Raw genomic sequence first — 19,618 nt, forward strand, 5'->3', positions numbered from 1 at the left:
TTTGCAGATGATATGATCTTATAGAAAGAAACCCTAGAAAATCCAGCAAAAAACTGTGAGAACTAATAAATGAATTCACTAAAGTTGCAGGATACAAAGTCAACATACTACAATCAGTTGCATTTCTATACACTTACAATGAACTATCTGAAACAGAAATGAAGAAAAAATCCCATTTACAACTATAGCAAAAAGAATAAAATTATACTTATGAATAAATATAACCTAGAAGGAGAAAAACCTGTACACTGAAAACTATAAGATACTGATGAAAGAAACTGAAGACACAAATAAATGGGAAGATATTCTGTACTCATGGATTAGAAAAATTAATTTTGTTAAAATGTTCATCCTACCCAAAGCAACCTACAGATTCAAAGCAATCCCTATCAACATTCTAAAGGCCTTTTTCACAGAAATAGAACAGTCTTAACATTTGTATGGAACTACTAAAGACCCCAAATAGCCAAAGCAATCTTGAGAAAGAAAAACAAAGCCAGAGGAATCACACTTCATGATTTCAAACTATATTACAAAACCATAGTAATCAAAACAATAAAGTATTGGCATAAAAACAGACACATAAATGAATGAAACAGAATAGAGAGCCAGAAATTAATCCATGCATATATGGTCAACTCCTGTATGATAAAGGCGCTAAGAATACACAATGGGAAAAGGAGAGTCTCTTCAATAACTGATGTTGGGAAAACTTGACAGCCACATGCAAAAGAATGAAACTGCATCAATATCTTATACCATATACAAAAATCAACACAAAATGGATTAAACACTTAAATGTATGACCTGAAACCATAAAACTCCTAGAAGAAAACATGAGAGTAAGTTCCTTCACATTGATCTTGGCAATGATTTTTTGGATTAAACACCAAAACAAAGGCAACAAAAGAAAATTAAAAAGTGGGACCAAAAAGCTTCACAGCAAAGGAAACCTTCAACAAAATTAAAAGGCAACCCATGGAATAGGAGAAAATATTTGTAAATCATGTATCTGATAAGGGAGTTAATATCCAAAATATATAAAGAATTCATACAACTCAACCAAAAAAGTAGAACAATTTCATTAAAAAATAGGCAGACAAACTGAACAGAAGTTTTTCCAAAGAAGACTACAAATGACCAACAGGTACATGAAAAGGAGCTCAACATCCACTAATCATCAGGGAAATGTGTATCAAAACCACAATGAGGTATAATCTCACACATGTGAGAAAGACTATTATCAAAAGATAAGAAATAAGTGTTGGCAAGGATGTGGAGTGCTGTGGGAATGTAAATTACTGCAGCCACTATGGAAAACAGTATGAAGGTTCCTCAAAAAATTTAAAATAGAACTAATATATGATCCAGCAATTCCACTTCTTAGTATGTATCCTTAGGAAACAAAATCACTCTCTCAAAAAGATATACACACCCCCATGTTCACTGCAGCATTATTTGCAACAGCCAAGACATGGAAACAACATAAGTGTCCATCAATAGATGAATGGATAAAGAAAATGTGACACACACACACACGATGGAATATTATTCAGTCATAAAAAAGAAAGAAATCCTGCCATTTGTGACAACATGAATGAACCTTGGACAAAGACAAATACTGTACAATCTCACTTATATGTGGAATCTAAATTTAAAAACAGACAAACACACACCTAGATACAGACAACAGACTGGTGGCTGCCAGAGCCAGGGGCATGAAATGACTGAAGGTGGTAAAAAGGTACAAGTTTCCAGTTGTAAGAGAAATAAGTCCTGGGGATGTAAGGTACAGCATGATGACTATAGATGACAATACTGTACTATATATTTGAAAGTTGCTAAGATAGTAGATCTTAAAAGTTCTCATCAAGAGAAAAAAACTATAACTATGTGAGGTGATGGATGTTAACTAAACTTACTGTGTTACTCATTTTGCAATATATACATATACGAGATCATTATGTTGTATACCTAAAACTAATACAATGTTCTGTCAGTAACATATCAATAAACTAATTTTTCAAAGCAAATTGATAAATTGGGAAACCAATTTGGTACTAATTAGAATAGGCATAGAATGAATTCAATCTTTACCAACAATCTTCTCACCCATGATAACTATAATTAACAAAACAACTCATTATGGTATTATTTAAGTGGGTAAAAATTTTGAAATAAAAAACTATATAAAATTATTAACCTACAGCATTCCTTTATAGTAGAATATATTATACAGTAATTACTCCATTTTCAAAACTATTTAACAACATAGAAATTTTTTAAATTTTATTGAAGTACAGTTGATTTACAATGTTGTGTTAATTTCTGTTGTACACCAAAGTGATTCAGTTATATGTATACATATTCTTTTTCATATTCTTTTCCATCATGGTTTATCACAGGACATTGAATACAGTTCCCTGTGCTATAGAGTAGGATCTTGTTGTTTATCCATCCTATATACAATAATTTGCATCTGCTAATCCCAAACTCCCAATTCTTCCCTCCCCCACCCTCACTTAGAAATTTTTACATCTATAAAAGTACTAAAAAATCAGACACCAAGAATAAATCAAAGATCCCTGTACAATAAAATATGAAATACATACCAAGTGACCTCAGGGAAGATTGCAGAGTAGGAAACACCTACCATGTTCTCACCTAGATGACAACTGCACTGGCAGAATCTGTATGATGTAACTACTCTGGAATTCTGGAGTCTACGGAAGGCTTGCAACTTCCAGTCAAAAGGTTCAACAGTAAATTGCAGTTAATTTTGGTCAATTTAGGCAATTTGGATGGTAGCAGTTACCTATGCCCAGCTTGGAGGCAAGCAGCAATGCCCAAGTTCCTAGAACAGTTTGCACAGGCTTACAATTACCAACATGAGCAATAAGGACCTCATCCTCCAAATATTGGGAATCTGTATTCTGATCACTGATTGCTATCTCTGATCGTGGATAAGCAGACATAGAGACAGGCAGCCATTGCTGCAACAACCACCACCACTGTTGCAACAATCTCCCCTTCCTCTTGGAATTGCTAAAACAATTTCCAAGACATTTAAAGAACTAGCACCTATTTTGTTTTATTTCCTCCCTTCATTTTTCCCATTTTCTCCTTATGGGAACCAAACATTTAAGGACTAGGACATTAAAACGTAATCACATGTACAAGGAAATTTAGAAAGTCACAGACATAACCGGGGAAAGACACAGGCTCAGAAAAAACCTGAAAAGACCTTTTGTTTACATATCAGGCTGATCCCTGGAACAGGGACATGTTACAACAATTTAAAAAGCTAACAAACAAAGGGAAAAAATCCAGCAAACACTGGGGAAGGGAGAGAATCTGATTTTCAGACTTGGCATCTTATAAGATCCAAATGTCAAGTTTTCAACAACAACAAAAATTCATAAGACATACAAAGAAACAGGAAAGTATGGCCAATTCAACAGAAAAAAAATTAATCAACAGAACCTGTCCCTGAAAAAATCCAGTTGGCAGACTCAGCAGACAAAGACATTAAAACGACTATCTTAAAGATCCTCAGGGACTTCCCTGGTGGTACAGCAGTTAAGACTCCACGCTTCCAAAGCAGGGGATGCAGGTTTGATCCCTGGTCGGTCGGGGAACTAAAATCCCACATGCTACGTGATGCGGTGAAATTAAAAAAAAAAGAAAAAGAAAAAAATCTTGGACAAAAGTCAAGAAAATGACTTATGACAAAATGAAAATATTAATAAAAGACAAAATACACAAATGAACCAAAAGGAAACTCTGGAGCTAAAAAAGTATAATAACTGAAATGAAAATTTATTAGAGAGATTCAAAAGCAGATTTGAGCAGGGAGAAGAAACAAGAAGAAACGGTCACTGAACCTGAAAATATGATCATGGAAATGACCAAATCTGAGGAACAGAAAGAAGAAAAAAAAAAATTCGTTTTAATAAATTTATTTATTTATTTTTTGGCTGTGTTGGGTCTTCGTTGCTGCACACAGGCTTTCCCTAGTTGCGGCGAGCAGGGGCTACTCTTCGTCACGGCACCCAGGCTTCTTTTTGCAGTGGCTTCTCTTTGTTACAGAGCATGGGCTCCAGAGCGCAGGATCAGTAGTTGTAGCCCATGGGCTTAGTTGCTCCGCAGAATGTGGGATGTTCCCAGACAAGGGTTCGAACCCATGCCCCCTGCATTGGCAGGCAGATTCTTAACCACTGCACCACCAGGGAAGGCCCAGAAAGAAGAAAAATTTAAGAAAAGTAAACAGAGCCTAAGGGACCTATGGGACACCAAAACATGGACTAATATACACATTGTTGGAGTCTCAGAGGAGAAGAGAAAGGGGCAAAGATATTATTGGAATAAATATCACCAAAGAATTCCAAATTTGATGAAAAACATGAATATAAATACCTAAAAAGTTCAAGGAGCTACATGTAGAGTAAACTGAATGAGACCTACACCAAGAAATGTTATAATCAAATTGTCCAAAGACAAAGGCAAAGAGAGAATCTTGAAAGCACCAAGCAAAAAGTGACTCATCACACACAAAAAATCCTCAATAAGATTATGAGCAGATTTCTCATCAATAAGCATGCTGGCCAGAAGGCACTGAATTGTTATATTCAAAGGACTAAAGGAAAAAACTGTCAACAGGAAATCCTATATCTGGCCAAACTGTCCTTCAAAAATAAGGACAAAATTAAGACATTCTAAGACAATCAAAAGCTGAGGGAGTTCATTACCACTATAAGAAAAATCAGCCCTATAAGAAAAACTAAAGAGAGTCCTTTGTGTTGGAATGATAGGACATTAGACAGTAATTCAAAGCCATATGAAGAAATAAAGATAACTGGTAAAAGTAAATTCATAGACAATTATAAAATCAGGTATTGTAACTCTGGTTTGTTACTTGCCCATTTATTTTCTACATGATTTAAGCCAGGGGTCCCCAACCCCCGGGCCACGGACTGCTACTGGTCCACACGGTCCGTTACGAACCAGGCCGCACAGCAGGAGGTGAGCAGCCAGTAGGCAAGTGAAGCTTCATCTGCCACTACCCATCACTCCCCATCGCTCGCATTACCGCCTGAACCATTGCTCACATTACTGCCTGAACCACCACCCCCCACCCCCGTCCATGGAAAAACTGTCTTCCACGAAACTGGTCCCTGGTGCCAAAAAGGTAGGGGACCACTGACTTAAGAAACTAATGCATTTTTTAAATTATTAGACTATGCTTTTGAACAAACAATTCATAAAGATATCATTTTATGACATCAATAATTGAAAGGATGTGAGGACAGAGCTATAAAGGAGCACAGTTCTGAATGTTATTGAAATTAAGCTGGCATAAATTCAAATTAGCATGTTATAACTTTAGAATGTTAAATGTAATCCCCATGATAACCACAAAGAAATCAGCTATAGAATACAGACAAAAGGAAATGAGAATGGAATCAAAAAGCTTCACTACGAAAAAACAAGTAAACACAGAGAAAGACAGTAATGTAGGAAATAAGGGGCAAAAAAGCTATAAGGTATATAGAAAACAAATATCAAAATCACAGAAAGTCCTTCCTTATCAATAACTGCTTTAATTGTAATTAACTCAACCCCAAACAAAAGATAAAGACTGGCAGAATGGATTAAAAAAATATGATCCAAGACTTCCTTGGCAGTCCAGTGGTTAAGACTCTGCGCTTCCACCGCAGGGGGTGCAGGTTCAATCCCTGGTCAGGGAACTAAGACCCACATGCTGCATGGCATGGCAAAAAAAAAAAAAAAAGATCCAACTATAGGCTGTCTACAAGAGACTCACTTTAGATGCAAAGACACAAATAGGTTGAAAGTAAAAATATGAAAAAAGATATTCTATGCAAATACTAGCCAAAAGAGAGCAAGGGCGGCTATACTAACATCAGACAAAATAGACCTTAAATCAGAAGTTCACAGGAGAGAGAGAAGGACATTACATATTAGTACAAGGTTCAATACAACAAGGTGATTTAACAATTGTAAATACTTACACACCTAATACTATCAAAATATATGAAGGAAAAAATTGATAGAACAGAAAGGAGAAACAGACATTTTCACAGTAATAGTTGAAGACTTCAATACCCCACTCTCAACAGGAACAGAACAACCTGACAGAAGATATGTAAGGAATTAGAGGACTTAAACAAATAAAATAAACCTACGAGACCTAACCGTCATATACAGAATACTCTACCCAACAAGAGAATACACATTCTTCTCAAGTGTACAAAGGACATTCTCTACGATAGCTGTATTTTAAGACAAAAAACTACATCTCAACAGATTTAGAAAGATAAATATTATACAAGGCATCTTCTCTGACCACACAGGATGAAGTTAGAAATCAGTAACAGAAGGAAAACTGGAATACTCACATCTGTGGAAATTAAACAACACACTCTGAAACAACCAATGGGTCTAAGAAGAAATCACAAGGAAATAGAAAATGCTGAGGGATAAATGAAAATGAAAGGACAACATATCAAAACACATGGGAAGAAGCAAAAGCAGTACTAAAGGAGAAATATACAGCTATAGATGCTTACACTAAAAAAGAAGAAATATCTCATATCAACAACCTAACTTTACAACTTAAGGAACTAGAAAAACAACAAACTAAATTCAAAGGTAGTGGAAGTAATAAAATAATAAAGATAAGAGCAGAGATAAAAAGCGAATGGGAGAAAAAAAAGAGAAAAATCAACAAAACCAAAAGTTCGTTCTTCAGAAAGATCAATAAAATCAACAGACCTTTAGCTAGATGGACTAAGAAAACAAAGAGAAGATTCAAATTAATAAAATCAGAAATGAAAATTAAAACATTATGACCAGTCCTACAGAAATAAAGAGGATTAGAAGAGAGTACAATGAACTATATGAATTGGATAATGTAGATGAAATTAACAAATTCCTACTGACACAAAACCTACTAAATCACAAAGAAATAGAAAATCTGTATAGACCCATAACTAGTAAGGACATTGAGTCAGTAACCAAAAACCCCCCAATAAAGGAAAGCCCTGGAACTAACAGCCTCAAACGGTGAATTCTACCAAACTTTTAAAGAACAACTAACAGATAATCTTTTCAAACTCTTCCAAAAAACTGAAGATGATGGAATACATCCTCATTCTGTGGGGTCAAGCATTGCCCTGATAGCAAATCAATTCAAAGACACTACAATAAAAATATAGGCCAATATCCCCAAGGAATATTGATGCAAAAATCCTCAATAAAATACCTCAAATGGCTCATATGGTTATACACCTTAACTACATGGATTTATTCCCGGGATGCAAGGATGGTTCAACATACAAAAATCTATCAATATAATACACCACATTAACAGAATAAAAGTGTAAAACCACATGGTCATGTCAATTAATGCAGAAAAAGCACTCCACAAAATTCAATACCCTTTCCTAATAACTAAAAAATAAAATTCGACAATCTAGGAATAGAAACAAACTACCCACCTCAACATAGTAAAAACCATATATTAAAACCGCACAGGAAACATCAAACTCAATGATGAAAGATTGACAGCTTTTCTTCTAGGATCAGGAATAACACAAGGATGCCCACTTTTACCACTTCTAGTAAACACAGTACTAGAAGTTCTAGCCAGAGCACTTATACAAGAAAAAGAAATATAAAAGCATCAAAACTGGAAAGAAATAATCTGTGTTTGCAGATGATATGATCTTACATGTAGGAAACTCTAATGATTGCACACACACATACACAAACACAAAACTGTTGGCATTAATAAACAACAACAAAAAAGAGAAACTAAGAGAACAATCTATTTACAATAGCTTCAAGTAGAGAAAAAAAAAACTTAGCACTTAACCAAGGAGACAAAAGACTTGTACAATGAAAACTATAAAACATGGCTGAAAGAAATTAAAGAAGACATTAATAAATGGAAACACATCCCATGTTCATGGATTGGAAGACTTAATATTGTTAAGATGTCAATACCACCTAAAGCAATCTACACGCTGAATTCAATCTTATTAAAACTGCAGTAGCATTTCTTGCAGAAATACAAAAACTTATCCTAAAACGCATACATGACCTTAAGGAAACCCGAAGAGCCAAAAACAATCTTCAACAAATTTCGAGGTCTCACACTCCCTGATTTCAAAACTTACTACAAAGCTATAATAATCAAAACACCATGGTACTGTCATAAAGACAGATATAGAGATCAATGTAATAGAACAGCACCCAGAAATAAACCCTCGCATATATGTCAGATGATTTTCACATGGCTGCCAAGACCATTCAGTGGGGAAAAGACAGCCTTTTCAACAAAGCATGTGGAGAAACAGAATATCCACATGCAAAAAGAATGAAGATGGACCCTCACCTAACACCCTACATAAAAGTTAACTCAAAATGCATCAAAGGCCTAAATGCATAAGCTGAAACTATAAAACTCTTAGCATAGGGGAAAATGTTCATGACACTAGATTTGGCAGAAATTTCTTGGATATGAAACCAAAGCACAGGCAAAAAATGGAAACATAAGATATATTGGACTTCATCAAAACTGAAACTTCTGTACATCAAATGGCAGTATCAGTAGAATAAAAGTCAACCCACAAAATGGGAGAAAATATTTGCAAATCATATTTCTGATAATATATTAATATTCAGAATATAGAGAGAACTCCTAAAACTCAAAAATAAAAAACAGAAGATGTCATACTAGGATGATGGGGAATTCACGTCTCCGCACAACTAGGACACTTACCAGGCACTGGTGGGGGACCATGGACACCTAAGGGAACAGAAGGAACCCCCAGTGACCGGCTGTTTCAATTATACTTTTATTTTTCCTAATATATTTTTTATCTTTCTAATTTTATTTTGTTTTTTATTCTTTGATATTGTACTGCTCCTCTTTTTCTTTATTGCTTGCTTTTTTTTTTTTTTTTTACCGCACCACGAAGCTTGCGGGATCCTGGTTCCCATTCCGGATGTTGGGCCCAAGCTACTGTGGTGGGAGCTCCGACTCCAAACTGCTGGACTAAGAGAGAACCTCAGACCCCAGGGACTATTAATCGGAGTGAAGTCTCCCAGAGGTCCTCATCTCAGCACCACGACCCGGCTCTATCCAACTGGCTGCAAATTTCAGTGCTGTAGGTCTCAGGCGAAACAACCAGTAAGACAGGAATACAGCACCACCCAGCAAAAAAAAAAAAAAAAGAAACAACAAAAACATATGTTACAGACGAAGGAGGAAGGGAAAAACCTACAAGACCAAATAAATGAAGACGAGATACATAACCTACCTGAAAAAGAATTCAGAGTAATGATAGAAAATATGATCCAAATTCTTGGAAACAGAATGGAGAAAATACAAGAAACATTTAACAAAGATGTAGAAGAACTAAAGAGCAAACAAACAGTGATGAACAACACAATTACTGAAATTAAAAATGCTCTAGAAGGAATCAATAGCAGAATAACTGAGGCAGAAAAACGGATAAGTGAGTTGGAAGATAAAATGGTGGAAATAACTGCCAGGGAGCAGAAAAAAGAAAGAACAGAATTGAGGACAGCCTCAGAGACAGCTGGGGCATCATTAAACGCATCAACATTCGAATTATAGGGGTCCCAGAAGAAGAAGAGAAAAAGAAAGTGTGTGAGAAAATATTTGAAAACATTATAGTTGAAAACTTCCCTAATATGGGAAAGGAAATAATCAACTCCAGGAAGTGCAGAGAGTCCCATACAGGATAAATCCAAGGAGAAATAATCCAAGACACATACTAATCAAACTATCAAAAATTAAATACAAACAAAAAATATTAAAAGCAGCAAGGGAAAGCAACAAATAACATACAAGGGAATGCCCATGAGGTTAACAGCTGATCTTTCAGCAGAAACTCTGCAAGCCAGAAGGGAGTGGGCAGCACATATTTAAAGTGATAAAAGGGAAAAACCTAAAACCAAGACTACTCTACCCAGCACGGTTCTCATTCAGATTCGACAGAGAAATTAAAACTTTTACAGACAAGCAAAAGCTAAGAGAATTCAGCACCACCAAACCAGCTTTACAACAAATGCTAAAGCAACTTCTCTGGGCAGGAAACACAAAAGAATGAAAAGACCTACAAAAACAAACCAAAAACAATTAAGAAAATGGTAATAGGAACATACATATCAATAACTACCTTAAATGTAAATGGATTAAATGCTCCAACCAAAAGACACAGGCTGACTGAATAGATACAAAAACAAGACCCGTATACATGCTGTCTACAATAGACCCACTTCAGACCTAGGGACACGTACAGAATGAAAGTGAGGGGATGGAAAAAGATATTCCATGCAAATGGAAATCAAAAGAAAGCTAGAGCAGCAATTCTCATATCAGACAAAACAGAACATAAAATAAAGACTACTACAAGAGACAAAGAAGGACACTACATAATGATCAAGCAATCAATCTAAGAAGAAGATATAACAATTGTAAATATTTATGCACCCAACATAGGAGCACCTCAATACATAAGGCAAATGCTAACAGACATAAAAGGGGAAATTGACAGTAACACAATCATAGTAGGGGACTTTAACACCCCACTTTCACCAATGGACAGATCATCCAAAATGAAAATAAATAAGGAAACACAACCTTTAAATGAAACATTAAACAAGATGGACTTAACTGATATTTATAGCACATTCCATCCAAAAACAACAGAATACACTTTCTTCTCAAGTGCTCATGGAACATTCTCCAGGATAGACCATATCGTGAGTCACAAATCAAGCCTTGGTAAATTTAAGAAGATTGAAATTGTATCAAGTATCTTTTCCGACCACAACACTATGAGACTAGATATCAATTACAGCACAGAAACTGTAAAAAATACAAATACATGGAGGCTACACAATATGCTACTAAATAACCAAGAGATCATTGAAGAAATCAAAGAGGAAACCAAAAAATACCTAGAAACAAGTGACAATGAAAACACGACCACCCAAAACCTATGCGAGACAGCAAAAGCAGTTCTAAGAGGGAAGTTTATAGCAATACAATCCTACCTCAAGAAACAAGAAACACCTCAAATAAACAACCTAAACTTACACCTAAAGCAATTAGAGAAAGAAGAACAAAAAAACCCCAAAGTTAGCAGAAGGAAAGAAATCATAAAGATCAGATCAGAAATAAATGAAAAAGAAATGAAGGAAACGATAGCACACATGAATAAAACTAAAAGCTGGTTCTTTCAGAAGATAAACAAAATTGATAAACCATTAGCCAGACTCATCAAGAAAAAAAGGGAGAAGACTCAAAAGAATTAGAAATGAAAAAGGAGAAGTAACAACAGACACTGCAGAATTGCAAAGGATCAAGAGAGATTACTACAAGCAACTATATGCCAATAAAATGGACAACCTGGAAGAAATGGACAAATTCTTAGAAAAGCACTATGTTCCAAGACTGAACCAGGAAGAAATAGAAAATATAAACAGACCAATCACAAGCACTGAATTTCAAACTGAGATTAAAAATCTTCCAACAAACAAAAGCCCAGAATTCACAGGCGAATTCTATCAAACATTTAGAGAACAGTTAACACCTATCCTTCTAAAACTCTTCCAAAACATAGCAGAGGGAGGAACACTCCCAAACTCATTCTACGAGGACAGCATCACCCTGATACCAAAGCCAGACAAAGGTGTCACAAAAAAAGAAAACTACAGGGCAATATCACTGATGAACATAGATGCAAAAATCCTCAACAAAATCCCAGCAAACAGAATCCAACAGCACATTAAAAAGATCATATACCATGATCAAGTGGGGTTTATCCCAGGAATGCAAGAATTCTTAAATACATGCAAACCAGTCAATGTGATACACCATATTAACAAACTGAAAGATAAAATCCATATGATTATCTCAATAGATGCACAAAAAGCTTTCCACAAAATTCAACACCCATTTATGATAAAAACTCTCCAGACAGTAAGCACAGAGGGAACCTACCTCAACATAATAAAGGCCGTATCTGACAAACCCACAGCCAACATTGTCCTCAATGGTGAAAAACTGAAACCATTTCCTCTAAGATCAGGAACAAGACAAGGTTGCCCACTCTCACCACTATTATTCAACACAGTTTTGGAAGTTATAGCCACAGCAATCAGTGAAAAAAAAGAAATAAAAGGAATCCAAATCGGAAAAGAAGAAGTAAAACTGTCACTGTTTGCAGATGACATGATACTATACATAGAGAATCCTAAAGATGTTACCAGAAAACTACTAGAGCTAATCAATGAATTTGGTAGAGTAGCAGGATACAAACTTAATACACAGTAATCTCTTACATTCCTATACACTAATGACAAAGAATCTGAAAGAGAAATTAAGGGAACACTCCCATTTACCATTGCAACAAAAAGAATAAAATATCTAGGAATAAACCTACCTAAGGAGAGAAAAGACCCATATGCAGAAAACTATCAGACACTGATGAAAGAAATTAAAGACGATACAAAAAGATGGAGAGATATATATCATGTTCTTGGATTGAAAGAATCAACATTGTGAAAATGACTATACTACCCAAAGCAATCTACAGATTCAATGCAATCCCTATCAAATTACCAACGGCATTTTTCACAGAACTAGAAGAGAAAATTGCACAATTTGTATGGAAACACAAAAGACCCCGAACAGCCAAAGCAATCTTGAGAAAGAAAAACGGAGCTGGAGGAATCAGGCTCCCTGACTTCAGACTATACTACAAAGCTACAGTAATCAAGACAGGATGGTACTCGCACAGAAACAGAAATATAGATCAATGGGACAGGATAGAAAGCCCAGAGATAAACCCATGCACATATGGTCACCTTATCTTTGATAAAGGAGGCAAGAATATACAATGGAGAAAAGACAGCCTCTTCAATAAATGGTGCTGGGAAAACTGGACAGGTACATGTAAAAGAATGAAATTAGAACACTCCCTAACACCATACACAAAAATAAACTCAAAATGGATTAAACACCTAAATGTAATGCCGGACACTATAAAACTCTTAGAGGAAAACATAGGCAGAACACTCTATGACATAAATCACAGCAAGATCCTTTTTGACCCACCTCCCAGAGAAATGGAAATAAAAACAAAAATATACAAATGGGACCTAATGAAACTTAAAAGCTTTTGTACAGCAAAGGAAACCATAAACAAGACGAAAAGACAACCCTCAGAATGGGAGAAAATATTTGCAAACAAAGCAACTGACAAAGGATTAATCTCTAAAATATACAAGCAGCTCATGCAGCTCAATAACAAAAAAACAAAGAACCCAATCCAAAAACGGGCAGAAGACCTAAACAGACATTTCTCCAAAGATATACAGATTGCCAAGAAACACATGAAAAGATGCTCAACATCACTAATTATTAGAGAAATGAAAATCAAAACTACAATGAGGTATCACCTCACACCGGTCAGAATGGCCATCATCAAAAAATCTACAAACAATAAATGCTGGAGAGGGTGTGGAGAAAAGGGAACCCCCTTGCACTGTTGGTGGGAATGTAAATTGATACAGCTGCTATGGAGAACAGTATGGAGGTTCCTTAAAAAACTAAAAGTAGAACTACCATATGACCCAGCAATCCCACTACTGGGCATATACCCTGAGAAAACCATAATTCAAAAAGACACATGCACCTCAATGTTCACTGAAGCTCTATTTACAGTAGCCACGACATGGAAGCAACCTAAGTGTCCATCGACAGATGAATGGATAAAGAAAATGTGGCACACATATACAATGGAATATTACTCAGCCATAAAAAGAAACGAAATTGAGTTATTTGTAGTGAGGTGGATGGACCTAGAGTCTGTCATACAGAGTGAAGTAAGTCAGAAAGACAAAAACGAATACCATGTGCTAACACGTATATATGGAATCTAAAAAAAAAAAAATGGTTCTGATGAACCTAGGGGCAGGACATGAATAAAGACGCAGAGGCAGAGAATGGACTTGAGAACACGGGGAGGGGAAGGGTAAGCTGGGACGAAGTGAGACAGTAACACTGACATATATACACTACCAAATGTAAAACAGATAGCTAGTGGGAAGCAGCAGCATAGCACAGGGAGATCAGCTTGGTGCTCTGTGACCACCTAGATGAGTGGGAGAGAGATGCAAGAGGGAGGGGATATGGGGATATACGTATGCATATAGCTGATTCACTTTGTTATAGAGCAGAAACTAACACAACATTGTAAAGCAATTATACTCCAATAAAGATGTTATAAAATAAATAAATAAAAAACCACCTGATTCATCAATGGGCAAAGGAGTTGAATAGACAGTTCTCCAAAGAAGATACATGAATGGCCAATAAACTCATGAAAAAGATGTTCAATATCAGTAATTACTAGGGACAACCATATCAAAAGCCCAATGAGATATCGCTTCACACCCATTAGGATGGCTATTATGCAAACACAGAAAATAGCAAGTGTTATCAATGATATGAAAAATCCAGGACCCTTGTGCACTGCTGTGTCAATGTAAAATGGTGCAGTTACTACAGAGAACAGTGTGGGTGTTACTCAAAAAATTAATAATAGAATTAAATGATCCAGCAATTCCACTTTCGGATATACACCCAAAAGAATTAAAAGTAGAAACACAGATACTTGTACACTGATGTTCATAACAGTGTTATTATTCACAATAGCCAAAAAGTGGAAGCAACCCATGTATCCATAGACATTTATGCCAGACTCCAGAAAGGCAAAAAGGAATCAAAACAATTAGAAAAGTTATCTCCAGACTGTTATTCTGGGCCTAATACCTCATTTAAAAAATCACAAATTAAAACTGTAGTTCACTGACCTATTTTTATACTTGGGGTTGAGGAGGTCTTTCCAAGAATAAACCAAAACACTGGGGTCAAACACTGACAGGTTTTACAAAATAAAACTTTAAGTATCAATACTACAGAAGTTACTATAAACAAAGTAAAATTACAAATAGGAAACCTAAAAAAATTTTTGCAACACATATAACAAAGAGTTATTACCTTTCATAAGAGTTCTTACAAATCAGTAAGAAAAAACTGAAACACCCCAATACATGCAAAGACTAAAGAGGAAACTCGTGAGAAATACAAAATCCATCTTCACTAAAATAAGAAATGACTGAAATGAAAACAATTTATTGAAAACAATTATATTTATTTTTGCCAACAGGTCATCAAAATATTTCAATGATATCACTTAATTCTGGATAAAATTCAGGAGAATGGCACTATAAGATTTATAAGAATAAATACACAAAGACATATATGTAAACATTTATTGGGACTTCCCTGGTAGCACAGTGGTTAAGAATCTGCCTGCCAAGGCAGGGGACATGGGTTCGATCCCTGGTCTGGGAGGATCCCACATGCCGCGGAGCAACTAAGCCCGTGCACCACAACTACTGAGCCTGCACTCTACAGCCAGCGAGCCACAACTACTGAGCCTGTGTGCCACAACTACTGAAGCCCGTGTGCCTAGAGCCTGTGCTCTGCAACAAGAGAAGCCACCACTATGAGAAGCCCGTGCACCGCAATGAAGAGTAGCCCCGCTTACTGCAACTAGAGAAAGCCTGCATGCAGCAACGAAGACCCAACACAGCCAAAACTAAATAAATAAACTTAATGGACTTCCCTGGTGGCGCAGTGGTTAAGAATCCGCCTGCCAATGCAGGGGACACGGGTTCGAGCCCTGGTCCGGGAAGATCCCACATGCCGCGGAGCAACTAAGCCCGTGCACCACAACTACTGAGTCTGCACTCTACAGCCAGCGAGCCACAACTACTGAGCCCGCGTGCTGCAACTACTGAAGCCCACGCACCTAGAGCCCATGCTCTGCAACAAGAGAAGCCACTGCAATGAGAAGCCCATGCACCGCAACAAAGAGTAGCCCCTGCTCGACGCAACCAGAGAAAACCCGCACACAGCAACAAAGACCCAATGCAGCCAAAAATAAATAAATAAATAAATAAATTTATTTTAAAAATAAATTTATAAAAAAAGATAACTCCATTTATTATGGCATTGTTATACAGATAAAAAATGATAAATACCCTAAATGTCCACTCATAAGGAAGTAGATATATGTAAAAGAAGATAAAATAGATCTCTATGTATTGATGTAAAAAGTTATCAAATTAAAAGATAAAAAGTGATTTTCTCATTTACTCCTCCAGCATACCTAGGTATTATTACCTTATCTTACAGATGGGCTAAACTGAGGTACAGAGAAGGAGAAGTTAAGCAAATTGCCTGAGCTGCAATTCAAGTCTGTACTAAATAAGTTAATACAGGTATGGCATTTATCACAGTGTAATATCATAGTAAAGACTTAATAAATATTAATTAAAAATTATTATAGGAATAATATAAAGGTTAATAATTAAGTATCTATATGTTAAAATAATAAATTGGCATCTAGAAAAAACAAATATGCTACTTCAAGGTGGCCATTTTAATTTAAATTTCCTATTCACTTTTGGTGTTTTCTATTAATCCTTTATTTTTGGCATAAAACACAAGACTTTTTTTCCTATATAATTACATTCAGGTTGTCATTAAAGTTGGTAATAACAGCTCTGAACACTAAAGACAAGCTAAGGCTAAAGTAAGACTTTTAGCCTTCATATAACATTTTTCCATATGTATCATCAAGGCACAAGCATTGGGTTTTCAGAGGAAACCTCCTCAGTTTTCAGCCATAGCCCCCATTCTTCAACCCACCAACTTCTAGTTGCTACTTGACATTCTATCTTTGTAACAAAGTTGGCCACATTCTCTACAATAACAGAACAGTAACAATAATGTCAGAACATCATGTTTCCTTCTGAGAAGATCTAATTTCTATTTACTCTTTCTGATTTTAAGACAGGCAAACTAGGAGGAGGTTGGTTACAAGAGTCCCGTCCTCGAGCCTATCCTGTGCTCATCCTGTATTTAGTTTTAATGGGGCATATCTACTGAAGTGATGATATGGCCATACTTAAAATTTATGGGGCACTCTGGAATCTCCTCAAAATGAACTCATTTTAAGGGAAGAGAGAACTAGTTTGGTTTAAGGAGTACAGTACTCCTTAAACCACATGGTAATACTAGTATGGCTGTGGCAATTGTGACTACCATTTATTAGTTACCTACCAAGTTCTAGGCATTTTACATAGGTTATCTCCTTAAATCTGCACAATAATCCTATAAGGTGTGTATAATTATCCCTGTTTTAAAGATAGAATAGGTAACTTGCCCAAGGTAAGTCAGCATGTTAGCAGTAGTGCTAAAATCTGAATCCAGGCGTCTGGCTCCAAAGTCTATGCCTATTCTAAATGCAAGAATCAAAGAAAGAAAATTACCACCAAGAGAATGAATTTCCATGGTCCATATCAAATACCACCTGGAAATTTCCTTACTATTTGGAAAGGACTTTAGGAGACCTAGAGTTCTCACTGCATAGATTTTAGAAAGAGCCAGAAATTTTAGAGTTATTACTAGTAAACCTTAGCCCCAGGTTGGTATAAAGCCTGAAAAGTACAGATTACAATTTGATAGTTTCACAGAATCCTCACTATAGTGCTATTTTTCATAACAGCATGAATGTGCACTGATGTCATTTGAATTCCATGGTAACAGTACATAAGTGACTTTCTCTACAGAAAGTATCTTCAATAATAACATTTTTTTTTGTATGGTATTTTATGTTCATAAAGAATTCTCACAAGTGAGATTTTAAAAAGATTATACACAATTTTGTGAGGTTAGAAACATTATTCAAAATTATTTCTCTTTTTACAACTAAGGAAACCAAAGATCAAGGTTAAATGACATGAACATTAACCCAAGTGCACAAAATTCAATATGTATTGAGCTAAGCACTGGATATAAATGTAAATAAGATATGATCTCTCCTTAAGGAGCTCATGGTCTAGTACAGGAGGCAAATATAAACACTTACAGTGCAAAATGATAAATGCATTTCTACTATCTCTGATTATACATTAAATGTATTAGTAACTGGATAATGCCACTGAAGCTCTTTTTTTTTTCAGCAAATTCAGAAAAAGTATAAAGTTAAAATTGTCACTGAGAATTTACTAAGTAGAACCTAAGTGAAACACAAAATATTTTCCAAAAGGAGAAAAATTCATAAAATTTATAAGTTCATAAGAAATAAACAGAGTTTATAAAAACAGAATGTGTTAGAAATTAAGAAATTTGTTATAGATATTTTAAAAGGCAACCATAAATACTCTTTAATGTAATTAGGCTTACAAGAGAAATACAAACCAGAAGTTACCTTTTGGTTGGGGGTAGAGGGACAATTAAGACTGGATCAATAATTTTTCACTCAGATCAAAACTATTTATTGTACTGGTGGAAAGCAGAAAATAAAATAGAGAAGTTCACGGTAAATGGAAGTTAAAAGATCTAGTACTATTTACTAACTGACATCCCCTAGCTTTTTACTGCAAATTTTTTTCTTATTTACAGCCCCCAAATGAGCCTTTCCTAAAGCTTAAAACAAAAGCAACTGCTGATTATCATTTCTCTTATTAGTACAGTATGCCATGTTTGTTAATGGAATTCAGCTATCTCAAGCCATTTTTTGTGAGGAATGCATTCAGTCATTCATTCAGCAGATATTTAATGGCCAGGTACAGTTCTAGAATATGAGTATACAAATAGGGAATAAGAAAAGATGGAGGGATGGATGGACGGACGGACGGATGGACGGATGGATAGAGAGCCAGATGGATGGATAGGACAAAGAAGGAGAAGGAATAGACAGATGTCAGGATAATGAATTTCAATTATACCAGACAAATAAACTGAAACAGGTAACTAAATTTTCATTAAGAGTCTGCCTCCATTTTCCCAAAACACAAGTAGAGTGACCGGTACTGTCTGAAACTGATTATTAGCTATGGACTGTTGGTTCCAATAGCCGTTCCAGCCACCAGGGGAGAAAAGTTATACTAGCCATCAGAGCACAGCTGCCTCTCATTTAGCAGTAGCATATCTGTGGGGGAAGAATAGAGGAAGGCTCATGAGAATAAGTAAAATATTCATTCTGAGTAAAGTTATCACTAAACATACCTTTCAGATAAAAAGGAGCTCTTGTGAGGATTTAGATTTTGACAAGATTCTAGGCTGCCATCAGATGATGAAGAAAGCTGCTCTGATTGCAAGTTGTCTGTATCACCCAAACTGGCCTCAGTTACAGATGAGGTCTTTATGTATTTTCTTCCTAACTCCGTTCCCAGGACATTCGTCAATATAACTCTGGGTATCCTGTCATATAAAATAACAAACACTGTACTGTACTGAAATTTGCAGTAAAAATAATTCTAGGAAGTTGAATTTTCAAGCATTTTCAACTCAGTACAAGTAAGCTATTAGAATTATACCACCCTGGAAATCAGCCCATAAAAACTCAAAATGTTGGATGAACACTCTTTTTTTTGTTTCTAGACATATCTTATAAATTGGCATAGATTGGCATGCCAC

At 35.7% G+C, this 19,618-nt stretch overlaps 1 protein-coding gene across 2 annotated transcripts in view; it reads right to left on the minus strand.

Annotated features, from left to right (window-relative positions):
* Positions 1–19,618, minus strand: part of SENP7 (SUMO specific peptidase 7) — a 148,373-nt gene that overhangs the window by 53,647 nt on the left and 75,108 nt on the right. The window contains exon 4 of one of the 2 annotated variants that reach the window (XM_061194126.1): positions 19,208–19,402. The exons of the other annotated variant lie outside the window; for it this stretch is intronic. Coding sequence (XP_061050109.1) covers positions 19,208–19,402 — 195 coding nt within the window. The remainder of the gene's footprint in view (positions 1–19,207; positions 19,403–19,618) is intronic. 2 annotated transcript variants of the gene reach the window in all.

The sequence above is a fragment of the Eubalaena glacialis genome, chromosome 6 (genome assembly GCF_028564815.1).
Source record: "Eubalaena glacialis isolate mEubGla1 chromosome 6, mEubGla1.1.hap2.+ XY, whole genome shotgun sequence".
Taxonomy (NCBI): Eukaryota; Metazoa; Chordata; class Mammalia; order Artiodactyla; family Balaenidae; genus Eubalaena; species Eubalaena glacialis.